Below are 12759 nucleotides of genomic sequence, written 5' to 3'. Positions count from 1 at the left end.
AAAGATATTTTAACACAGTATGCTGTATGGAGTATAGCCTTTCCATGTATTAGTTGTGGCATTGACTTGCACTTTACAACTATTCTAATGACAATGTTGATATTTGACCCTCTTAGTTTCAAGATTAACAAGTTACAGAAAGTATATGTACCACATGTTGTGTTTTACTTTTTTATTTTTCCCAGGCTATTAGTGCTTTGAGATTACTTATTCCGTAATTAAGTGAGTCCAGAAAATCAACTATACCCAGTCTAAATATTGTGAACATATCAAGGCTGAATCCTAATAAGGAGCAACTTTTCACAGACAATATATGGTATATATAACTAACTTTTGTGAAAATGAATAATTCATATAGTTCAGAAAATTATGTTCTTGTTATTGTTATTGTACAGTTAAACTTAAAATTATAAATAGATTGAACATGTGCGTAAACTTTGAGCGAGCTGTTACATTTCAAAAACAAATTGTACTTCTTATGCACCAGTCAATTGTTACCTGACAGCCCCCCCCAGGTCCTTGGAATAGCGGGGATTTTTGGTCCAGCCAAGTCAGGGTAAAATCTTTGCTCTGCGGGGACAAACCGCTGGTAAAATCCCCGCCAAATGCCCCGGCACCCTAGGCCAGAGTTTAGATTTACGGGAGATTTTTCAAAATGTTGGGTAAGGAGGAGGAAATAAAATTAAATGCATAAAATGTCCCGAAAGAGAAATAAATAAAAATAAAACAGATTTTTCTTCGATTTTGTTAATTTTTTTAAATCTTCTTATATCATTAAGACAAAACACACCTTACTTCAGATTCATAGGCTGCTCTAATGGTGATAGATCACCAAAAAGTTTCAAAAGCATTAAAAAAATCCTTTTAAAGACTGGAAATTTTATATTGTCCTTAACACATTTCAACTGCTTGTTGAAATTAGTTGTCAAGTATGTATTTGTTCAAATGCATCTATACATATATATATGTGATACATATATTATCAACCCATAGATTTAATGAATCATGTCAGTGTAGTAAAGAAGTTGAAATGGCCATTTACACTGACCTTTTGCCCATAATATTAATAATATCTGTCATGTGTTTCCGTTCCGGATAGAAAAATCCGACCCAAGGGCACCTGCGTTGCCAGGTAACGAGGCTTGCCGAGTTACCGGCCACGCAGCGTGCCCGAGGGTCGGATTTTTCTATCCGGAATGGAAACACATGATTGATATTTTTTCTAGCACCCTTTAAATTACATTTTTTGTGAAAAAAACCCATAGAAAAACGCATTTTTGTATTTTCACCAAAAAGCGCGTGCGATGAGGTTTACTGTCGTCATGACGCGCAGTAATTTTTATTCACTGCATACGTCAAGAAGTTCCTTCAGTATCACGTCTTTTAAGGGTTATTTTGTTTTGTTTTGAAGGTATGTTTTTGTAAAGTTAATGTTTATGGAACTTATCTATTGAAATCTCATAATTATGGTCACATAGAGTGTAAAATAAAAGAAATGAAAAGTATTACGTCACAGCGCATGACTCATCTGGCATGGGGGGATGCCAGATGGAGTTTTCCAGCACGGCTGAATTCACCCTGAATTCACCGGAAATGCCTATCTGGTGTGCTAGAAAAGCATCTCCTATTGATAGTGAAGTAATCCAACATTGAACAAAGTTGCAGACACGGAAAGGAGGTTAATTGTTCTTTCTGTTTATAACAAATAGCATAGTGACCATTTACCTTAATGTGGTTTTTATATAGAAAATAGGATGCATAGACGGTCAAAATCTGTAAACTATATGTACTTCACCAAAGAAAATTCGGGAGCATGAAAGTCAACTTGACAAGTGTTATATGTTTCAAAATAAGAGGTCTAAAAACTGATTTTAGGATTTATCCTGAACAATATCCTTCTAATTCCAGCTTATTAATAATAGGTATGCCTTTTGACACATGAGCAACCCATCAGTTTGACTTCTTGCACTGACTGCCAAATGTTCTAATGTTCCGATTTTTTCTGTCTAGTATCAGAAACAAACACAGTGTTATTATTACATCATTTTCAGTATTTTATTACGATTTAAATTCAATTAACAACTACCAAACATAAAAGGAGACCTTGTGATTTTCGCTTCCAGTATATAAACGTGAACAGTACTGTGTTCAATGCTCCTCAGAGGCAAATTCAGAAAACAGGATATGATTTTGCAGTTTGTGTTTGTCAGGAGCTATGCAATTTTTTGCGCTGTAATCCATTTCATCTTTGTTAATATATACGATGTGCGTCAGCAACTTTTTATTGACAAATACAACCCACAAATTTCTGTCTCCTCATTTTTACCGGAAGTTGCGCAATCATTCCACGAATCACGAACAACATGCTAGATCTACAAAAAAATCCCAACATAAACGCCTTGAGTTGACGGTTTGATGTAAATAAAGAAACATAAACATTGGAACGCCTCTGTAGTAAAACCTTTCATTACATCTGCATAAGTCGCGAGAAAGAAGGGGTATGACATTGTCAAATTACTTTCACTTTTGACAGGACGTTGTTCTCTGCTATTTTGGGCGCGCAGACAAACTCACTGCATTCACCCGGCAATGTAGGGCCACCTGGAAGGTAAAAACATGGCTCATTTCTCCGGTATATCCCCGAAGGGGGGGGGGGCCTGTGGTTACAATTGACTTGTGCATTACAAACATATCTGGGACTAAAAATATCTGACTATTACAAGGTAATTACTAGGGATGGCAACAAGTAGTAAAATTAATACTCGAGTACTCGGACGATCGTTCGATCGAGTACTCGGGTACTCGATTACTCGGAAAAAATGAAAATGTGTATCATTAATGATGTATATTGTGCGTTGGTCGTATATATTATTGGTCATTTTCACCTTTAAAGTAAACTTCCATTAGGTATTTTAACAAAAAAATGATATAAAAAGAAAACAATTGTTGTTTCAGGCTTTTAATTTGTCGTATTCGTTTCATTTTATACAAGTTAAAATGCAGTGCAGAAATGAACAACAATCCGAATTACAATGAACGAAAATTAATAGCATACATAAAAAAGGGAACGAAATTCAATACGAAGTTCAGTTGTTTACTCTACAATTTTTTTTTTTTAAATGATAGTTTTTCGTACTGTGTAATTGTTGTTTACCTCATTAATATTTATAATTCTTGATTTAAAATATCAACCAATCAATTGTGATAATCATTGCAAAAATAGTTAAAATACGCCCATTAAGAAATCAATTCGCGTAACGGTCGATACTCTTTCGCTCGTTAGCATCCATTGTTTGGTGAAAGGTCTCTAATTGGTATACAATAGAATTGTGTAGGTGAAAGTACTGTAAATCATGAAAAAAAAAATTGTTAGATTTAAAAAAAAAAAATCCGAGTACTCGAGTAGTGATTTGGTACTCGAGTACTCGGGTACTCGTTGCCATCCCTAGTAATTACTATGCATAATTATTTCCATATTGCGTTGTTTACGTCCCGCCAGGGCTACTGTTTCCTTTGTACGGTGTTCAACAAAGTGGTACGAATAAAATAATGGTGAAAAACCATCCTGCAGTACTTTCATTTTTTTAAAGATTGAATATAAGTTGCCTCATGCATAATCAATGTAACATATTTATATAGCTCCAGCACAACATAAATAATCCTTTATACCCAGGCTATTCATAATATATAACTCCATTTAATAACAGTAGATAAGTACTGTGGTTTGGAACATGAATATTGGAAGAATTCTCAATATTTACTGGACACAATATATACCAGAAACAATGCATTTGTCAATAATAGATGTATAAATCCACAGAACTACAAGGCTAATGGCTTTTTAAATACACATTTAGCTGGATGAGTCATAACTATGATTCCAGGATCCTAGAAAAGTCTGCTTGAGTAGGGAAGTGTGTGCAGTACACAGATTCTGATCTGTAATACCTGTGCACTTAGTTTTTATAGCACCTCTGTCTTCATTTTGTTCTCAGAGTACCAGGCATAAACCAGAGTGTGTTACTCATTTTAAGGGGAAAAAGATGGTGGACCCAGTTTCACAGAAGAATAGTTACTGTCCTTCATGAAATCAATTGGTAAAGTGTAAAGTGTGAACTGAGGAGGTTTTGTATTATACCACTTTTCATAAGAAAAAAAGAAATAGAAGTTTCTTATGTTGAACTGTTCAGTGGTGGATTTTGCTTATTTTTTTGCTGTGAATTTCGGGAATTAGACCATTCAACTCAGGTAAATGTAATGTCATGTACATCTCATTGTGGTCTATAGATGTTTTGGAAGATATCTTCATATCTTACTGGAATGTTTATTGTTTTTTTTAGGAAAATAATCATAATCACAGGTTCTTGTATGAATGTATTTAGTTTGTTTTCAGTAACAGAACATTGCTTAAAAATCAGTCCGAAATTAATTAATTTTTTCTTACAATTAATTTCGGTCTAAAACAGATAATTCAGTAGACTGTAGAAATTGTACTACACAAACAGTTTTTCTCATTCACACATCCCCAAATACCAGGGGACATCCTCGACTGGCTTGAGGGCGATAAGCGCGATAACTTCAGACTGTGTTCATTGACTTCGCCATCTTTTTCTCATGTTATTTTTAATAATTAAGTGAAACCTGGTATATTAGAATGAAAAACATCATTGTTCTGGTGGACAGGCAGGCAGCATCAAACTCACCTATGAAACTGAAAAACTTCAATTAGGATTGACATTTTGTGAGCAAACTTGGTATATAGAGTTCATGGAGACCTTTCATGGGATTGCGTTTGGGGCCCTTAAGGTCAAGGTCACTGTTGCTAGAAATCGAAAGACAGTTGAAACTGAATATCTTTTAATAGTAAGGGTTGAAATATTATGACCAAACTCGGTATGTATACCATAGGTTCAAGGTCAATGTCACTGTTACTAAAAATAGAAAACAAATCAAACTGAATATCTTCTGTTACAGTTCATTAATTTAATTAAACTTAAATTTAATTGTAACTACCGGGGTAATTAAGAAATATAAACTGAGGCATATTTTTTGGAAAATATTCCAACCTATCTATCATATAGAAATGATATACATATATATCCACCTAAAGATGAGTTCATCTGGCTCACAAATAAGATTTGAAAAACTTTTGTGTATATTTTTTTCATGTTGCCATGCTATTTCAGTAAAGATGATTTAGGATAAAATATAAATGAATTTCAAAATCTTTAATCATTTTATGCTTCTAACACATTAATGTAGCCAGAAAAAAACAATTGGCTCCTCACCACAACACAGGCTGTAGGTCCACTGTCAATCATTGAAGAACATGTGGCCCCTCACCACAACACAGGCTGTAGGTCCACTGTCAATCATTGAAGAACATGTGGCCCCTTACCACAACACAGGCTGTAGGTCCACTGTCAATCATTGAAGAACATGTGGCCCCTCACCACAACACAGGCTGTAGGTCCACTGTCAATCATTGAAGAACATGTGGCCCCTCACCACAACACAGGCTGTAGGGCCACTGTCAATCATTGAAGAACATGTGGCCCCTCACCACAACACAGGCTGTAGGTCCACTGTCAATCATTGATGAACATGTGGCCCCTCACCACAACACAGGCTGTAGGTCCACTGTCAATCATTGAAGAACATGTGGCCCCTCACCACAACACAGGCAGTAGTTCCTCTGTCAATCATTGAAAACCTGGTTTCATTGCATTGCCCAATTTCTTGTTTGTGTAAGGACAAAATGAATGAATTATGACAGCCATAAGCTGGATGCTAAAATCATTAGAAAACTTTGATATCATTTAGATGAACATTAAATAAGTGTTATCACATATTCCTTTACAGGCTGATGTACTGACAGAAGATGCCACCACTAACACTGAAAAGGTACCCTTAATACTACTAAATGCCAAGTGCCCTGAAGTGCTCCAGGATGCTCTCTCTATATAATTAAGATTTTGAATGCTATTCTTCAGTTAATATTTTGCTGTTAAGTCTGAGCAATGCAAATTATTAATAGTTGTTATACTTTGAATTCTGTCCAATACCTGCAATTGCAAATGGATAACATGAAAAATTAATAGTGCTTATCATCATAGTGAAAGAATTTTCTGAGGAAAAAAAATGAGATTTTTTTTATTTGAATGCATTTTCATGTTTAATTCATTTGACTTGAATGATAAAAAAGCAGATACAGATAAAAAATATTAACCTTTATAAACTTTTAATTAATAGCTACATAGCCAAAAATTCCTCAGTTAAAAATGCACCAAAATATTGCTTTTATTTTTTTACCTGTTCCTAAATCATATGCTTTTTTTGTTTCAATCATTAAGGTTTAATGAGTTACATCATGATAATGCATTAAAAAAAGAAAAGAAAAAAAGTTGGCATCAACCTATTTTGTGGCCTTTAAACCTATTGGATTTGCACTGAATTTTAAGTAGATGTATGGATTTCATACATGTGAAACCTAGAAATGGCAATTTTTCAAGTTGTTTTTTTTTCCGCCTATTTGCATTGAAATGTAAAAGGAATTAATTAGTAATTTGTAACCTGGGAAGCTGGAAGATTCACTGGACAATATAACTGACCACTTGAAGAATCAACATATTCAGACAAAAAAAGTATTTGTCCTAAAAGACTGGCATTCCCTAATAAATCACAAAGAGTGGCCTTTTTAAAGATTCTACGACCTAAATAACACTTATCTTGAAACAAAACATGCTAGTAAATCGGCTGCAAGATGTTTTCCTCAATGCCATTCTATTGACAGCACACTGTCTAATGCTATTAACTGTCAACCGATACTCTTTTGTTCTCTTATGCAAACTAAGCATTATTAAATTTGAACAATTTTGACAAGGTGTTTTAATAGCACTAAGGCCACTCCTTTTTTATTTTTGGTTTACAAGAATTTTTGGAAAAAATGTCCACCGGGTGGTCGAAAAAAAAAAAAAAAAAAAAAAGTCACAAAACATACTCTTAAAGGGTGAAAATCAGAGAACAACATAAAAACATTGAAAATTTATATCATTTACTTGACATTTTAAATTTTTAAACTGCTTTTGATGCATGTTTTAATACACTCAAAAATTTCTAAAAGTTCTAATTAAACACACAGTTTAAATCTTACATATACTGTGCATATAAAACATCAATGAAATTGACTATAAAACATGTTTACATGTATAAACTACACTTTTTATCAAAGATACATTGAATATCACTCAGCAAGACATTTGTTTAGCTTTAAAGGTATGCTAAAGCAAAAGTGAATGCAGAACACTTAAAAACTGACCAATATTAAATTGAAAAAAAAAGAGAAGGCGAATTTTACGCATTAAAATACACAAAAATTGTACTGTATTTAAACAATACATTACATTTTCTAAACATTGTTTCAGTTATTTCAATATTGGAAAATGTCAATGAAGTGAAATAATTACCAATTTTGTAAATATAACATTTTATGAAGACATTTGAGCTTTAATTTTGTGAAAACAATTCCAGAAAAACTAAAAACCAAACTAGACCTAGATTTGAGTTTTAATAACCCTTACCATGCAGGGTTCTAGTTGTGTATTACCCGATCCATACTAAGTCTGGATATTTTTGGACCGGGATATTTACCATGGGATGTTCACCAAATCCATTTCAAATTCAAATATTGCAGCAAATTACCACATCAGTACATAATAAATCACATAGCAAAATAATAAATCTAGCATGTGAATTATCTTTATGTACCAATGATAGTAAACTGACAGAGACATCCATAATTATGTATCAGATATTTTCATCTTCTCCCAACTCCGCCGTTTTGTGTATACATGCGTTCACAGGGCATCTATACTTCATGCTTGTTTATTTTTCATTTTAAAGAGTATTCCTTGGTTACAACAACAAATCTCATTTATAGTGATATATAAAGTTCATTACAAATTGAAATGGACTTATTCAAAAAAGTTTTCCATGTTGTTTTATCTAAATGTTTTGCACACAACTCCCGGCATTAGTAAATGTCATTGACACAGTGTTCAACTCTTTCATTGTTTTGACTCTACTATTAACCCACACATGAATAGACATGTAATCTAGAATAAACACAAGCTTTACATTGACTCAATGACAAGTATTTCCAAACCATTCTATGATTTAAAATCCATAAACACCACCGACCGAACTTGTGAAACTAGGTCACCAGTGTCAACTTAGAAATTTTACTTTCGATTTCACCACTCACACTTAGTGCACTGTTATTTGATGTTTAAAAATAAAATGTTATAAAATGTTTTTCTCACACATAATTTACAGATATTTGTGTCTACTTATTCGATGGCAGCCGCTGACACTTTTATTTTTTATCTATAAACAACAATATTTTCACGACCTAAATTGGCGGGGGAAAAACAGCAATCACGTGACAGTTATTGTTTGTGTCGGCTGTTAAATTTACCAATGTTTATTGCTATTGTTATTTTAACAACTCCTGCATATTTTAATAAATTATTTCATACAAAGAATGACTGCTATCGTCAATTCCGCCATTGCCAACGGCGCTTCCATAACAGTTGACTGGCTCACATGCTATCACTATAAATTGGCTAATACGGCTACGGAACAACAAACCAGTCGAGATCTATTGCATTCGTACTCTTATCTGTTTGTTTTTCTTTCGTTTCGCACCAAAATCAATACGGTCGGGAAAATAATTTTGAAAAAAAAAAAGTGAAATTCATTTTTTTTTTCTTGGACTTTTCGGAAAAGTAGACCCACTGGTTTTGTAAACCAATTTATATAAAAGTAGTGGCCTAAAGGGTCTAAACAAGGAATATTTGAAAAGATTGTACTTTGGATGGGAGAAACTAAAAAAAAATGCTTGAGTTTGGAATAATGCTTAAGAAGCATAAAATTGGGCTGCTTCACAACTATGGGTTATATTTCTACTTCATTGTATTGAACCATAAATGTAGCTCTGCACACATTAAACCTGAATGAAATTTTGCAATATTTGTCATTTATGTATTGTACACTTTTTCAGACTGCACTAGAAGTACCCAACCACCAACAACAAGTCACACTTCTTGACAAAACGTTGCAGACAGTCAACCACCAAATCCCCAATATGAATGACTCTGTAGGACAGGATGGGGTTTCAAGGGCCTCTATAAAGGGCCTAGAGGACAAATTGACCCAGTTGATGAAGGGTGAAGGGTCAGGAATAATGATTGAGTTACGACAGGCGGGACAGGTTGGTTATGTAAAAATTAGGAATATGGTTTAAAAAAGTGAAACATAGCTGAAATAAATCAGTAAATTATATCGTTGCAATCCCTTCCAGGGTTTATTTTAAATTGAATGTTTAGATAACATTTAGCTTTTTATTATGCCCCCTTTTGAAAAAAGTGGGGTATATTGTTTTGCACATGTCGGTCGGTCGGTCGGTCGGTCTGTCTGTCTGTCGGTCGGTCGGTCGGTCGGTCGGTCGGAATACCAAATGGTTTCCGATCAATAACTTGAGAACGCTTTGACCGAGGGACCTCATACTTGGTATGTGTATTGGTCATCACCAGCAGATGAACCCTATTGATTTTGAGGTCAGTGGGTCAAAGGTCAAGGTCAGTGTGACCTTTACATGAAAAACGGTTTCCGATCAATAACTTGAGAACGCTTTGACCCAGGAACCTCATACTTGGTAGGTGTATTGGTCATGACCAGCAGATGAACCCTATTGATTTTGAGGTCAGTGGGTCAAAGGTCAAGGTCAGTGTGACCTTAACATGAAAAACGGTTTCCGATCAATAACTTGAGAACGCTTTGACCCAGGGACCTCATACTAGGTAGGCTTATTGGTCATGACCAGCAGATGAACCCTATTGATTTTGAGGTCAGTGGGTCAAAGGTCAAGGTCAGTGTGACCTTTACATGAAAAACGGTTTCCGATCAATAACTTGAGAACGCTTTGACCCAGGAACCTCATACTTGGTAGGTGTATTGGTCATGACCAGCAGATGAACCCTATTGATTTTGAGGTCAAAGGTCAAGGTCAGTGTGACCTTAACATGAAAAACGGTTTCCGATCAATAACTTGAGAACGCTTTGACCCAGGGACCTCATACTAGGTAGGCTTATTGGTCATGACCAGCAGATGAACCCTATTGATTTTGAGGTCAGTGGGTCAAAGGTCAAGGTCAGTGTGACTGTAAGCTGAAAAAAGGTTTTCTGATTGTCCATATTTTATTTTCTTATATAGTAGACAGTAGAAATTTATATGTCACTAAATGCATGAGTTGAAGTATCAGTTTTCAGTGAACATCTAGTTTAATTATGCCCCCCTTCGAAGCAGAGGGGTTATATAATTGCTTTGCACATGTCGGTCGGTCTGTTGGAAGACCAAAGCTTGTCCGAGTGATAACTCAACAATTCCCGGACCTATGGTCATCAAACTTGACATGAAGATTAGGTATGACCAGTAGATGACCTGCCTCATATGCATCCAATGACAAATCAGCTGTCATTTCAGTCCATGCATATTTCATTCAATTGTCCAAATATTTCTGGCAACTTGGCGCTCAGGGGGCATAATGTTTGACAAACATCTCTTGTTTAGAAATGATTTGAACTGATATCTCAACAGTCATATATGGATCACTGATTTAAGCATCCCTAATCTAGGTCCCTAGATTGCAGCCTCAGGGATAGTGTTCATAAATCTACTTGATGTATTGCATTGAGACTTTATACAATGGTACTCAACCATCCAACCTACTTAATTAACCAAGTTAGGTAACTCTAGTTTGCATTTAATGCAAAACAATTGCCCTTTATTATTTGACTTAGAAATTCTGGTTAATGTTTTGCATGTAAGTAACCACATTTAAGTAAATATCTCAGCAAAAACATCAGTGCTCCAGCCAGGATTTGAAAAGAGCAGGGTGGAGTTTTAAAAAAGAGAAAGCTACATGAGTCGCTTAATGGTGAATGGGGTGGGTGTGGGAGGGGTCCACCCCTGTCACAAGGGGGGTTTACGGAGTCTCCCTAGAATTTGTTTTGTTTTCATACTCAATTTTCATCATTTACCATGATTTCCAGACTTGAACAAAATGTGTTTTTTCTCTCAAAATTTAGAAGGGTGTGTTTGAATATCAAAATTAAAATTTGTCTTTTTGTCTGTGGTAAGTATGATTGAACTTTGTCTGGAGTCTTCTTTCGTGCAATGTCACATTTTTCTACTAAAAAGCATCTAAAATGAAGAAAAAAGAAAAGACAGTTTAACATTTGAAACAATCAATGGCATAAATACACAAAAATCAAATATGTAGGGGACGAATCTTAGTTTGGTACAATCGGGATTGGGTAGGAATGTTACATTCAGCTTTGTTGTTAATTTAATTGTCTTTGGTAAAATGATGTTTAACATGCTGATGTTTTAGAATAAAATGAGAATAATCATCACTGCCTCAAAAATCATTTATAAAACACTGTTCATTGATAGAATAACTCCGAAATTCTTTCTGACAAAATCGCGGTTTCGGCGAATTTTGACATGATGGTAGACATGATAGGTAAATGCTGCATAAAGCATCAAAATATTTTTGTGGGTTACAAAAACAATATTTAATAAAAAAACTTTTCTAAACATGTACTGAAAAAGTGATGTATTTGATTGTGTTAGCGCCACCATTCCTTAATGTTTACAAGTCTACAGTGACTGTCTGCTGCAAATCAACAATGTTTAAAATGGCGAGTCTCGTCTGTACAACACAATTAACAATTATTTTATAAAAGGTTTGATAGTGCTAAATGACAACATTTTTCACCATCCCTTCGCATTTTACATTTTTTGAACTTTCATCATTGAATGAACAAGTTCTCAAAGGATATTCTGATTTGCTGACATTCAATAGTTCCCCCTTCTGCCGATGTTTCACTATTCGGCTCTTCCTAATTATCGGAGTAGAAGATGACCGATTCTGAATACACAGGTCGTCTGCTCATTACACAAATACACAATAAGCTGTCATATGACACGGACAAGGCACATGTGAAGATGAAAAGGCAGTACTGCTTATTTTAAGCGGTCAATTGGGCAGCATGGTGACACCTAGCGGGAACATTATTATCATAAGTATTACGTTATTAGTCTCAATTATGACAGAGGATTAAGGGCTACCCATCTTTCATGATGATTTCAATAGTAAAAAGGGCACTAACGGATAGATGGCGCTAATAGAGCATTTGTGAAAAAGGCACTACCCAAAAAGGGGGCATGGCAGTAAGAAAAGGGGCACGGGCGGAGTATTGTTCATCATGTATTGCATTGAAACTAGATATGATATTCCCAACTATCTAACCTACTAAATAAATGAAGTGAGATAACACTTTTTTAGCTCACCTGTCACTTTGTGACAAGGTGAGCTTTTGTGATCGCCTTTTGTCCGGCGTCCGTCGTGCGTAGTGCGTCGTGCGTCGTCCGTCAACAATTTACTTAAAAGACATCTCCTCCTTAACCGCTGGGCCAATATTCATAGGGATGTTCCTTGGGTGGTCTTCTATCAAAGTTGTTCAAAGAATTCAATTCCATGCAGAACTCTGGTTGCCATGGCAACCAAAAGGAAAAACTTTAAAAATCTTCTTCTCCCAAACCACAAGGCTTAGGCCGTTGATATATGGTAGGTAGGATCACCAAATGGTCCTCTACCAAGATTGTTCAAATTATGGCCCTTGGGTCAAAATTGG

At 35.1% G+C, this 12759-nt stretch overlaps 1 protein-coding gene across 1 annotated transcript in view; it reads left to right on the top strand.

Moving 5' to 3' along the window:
• Nucleotides 1–12759, top strand: part of LOC128210598 (golgin subfamily B member 1-like) — a 234999-nt gene that overhangs the window by 154440 nt on the left and 67800 nt on the right. The window contains exons 13-14 of the mRNA XM_052914948.1: nucleotides 5863–5904; nucleotides 9062–9271. Coding sequence (XP_052770908.1) covers nucleotides 5863–5904; nucleotides 9062–9271 — 252 coding nt within the window. The remainder of the gene's footprint in view (nucleotides 1–5862; nucleotides 5905–9061; nucleotides 9272–12759) is intronic.

This window comes from Mya arenaria, chromosome 12, assembly GCF_026914265.1.
Source record: "Mya arenaria isolate MELC-2E11 chromosome 12, ASM2691426v1".
Lineage (NCBI taxonomy): Eukaryota > Metazoa > Mollusca > Bivalvia > Myida > Myidae > Mya > Mya arenaria.
Note: the sequence above shows the minus strand (reverse complement) of the source record. Positions and strands in the feature narration are given on the sequence as shown.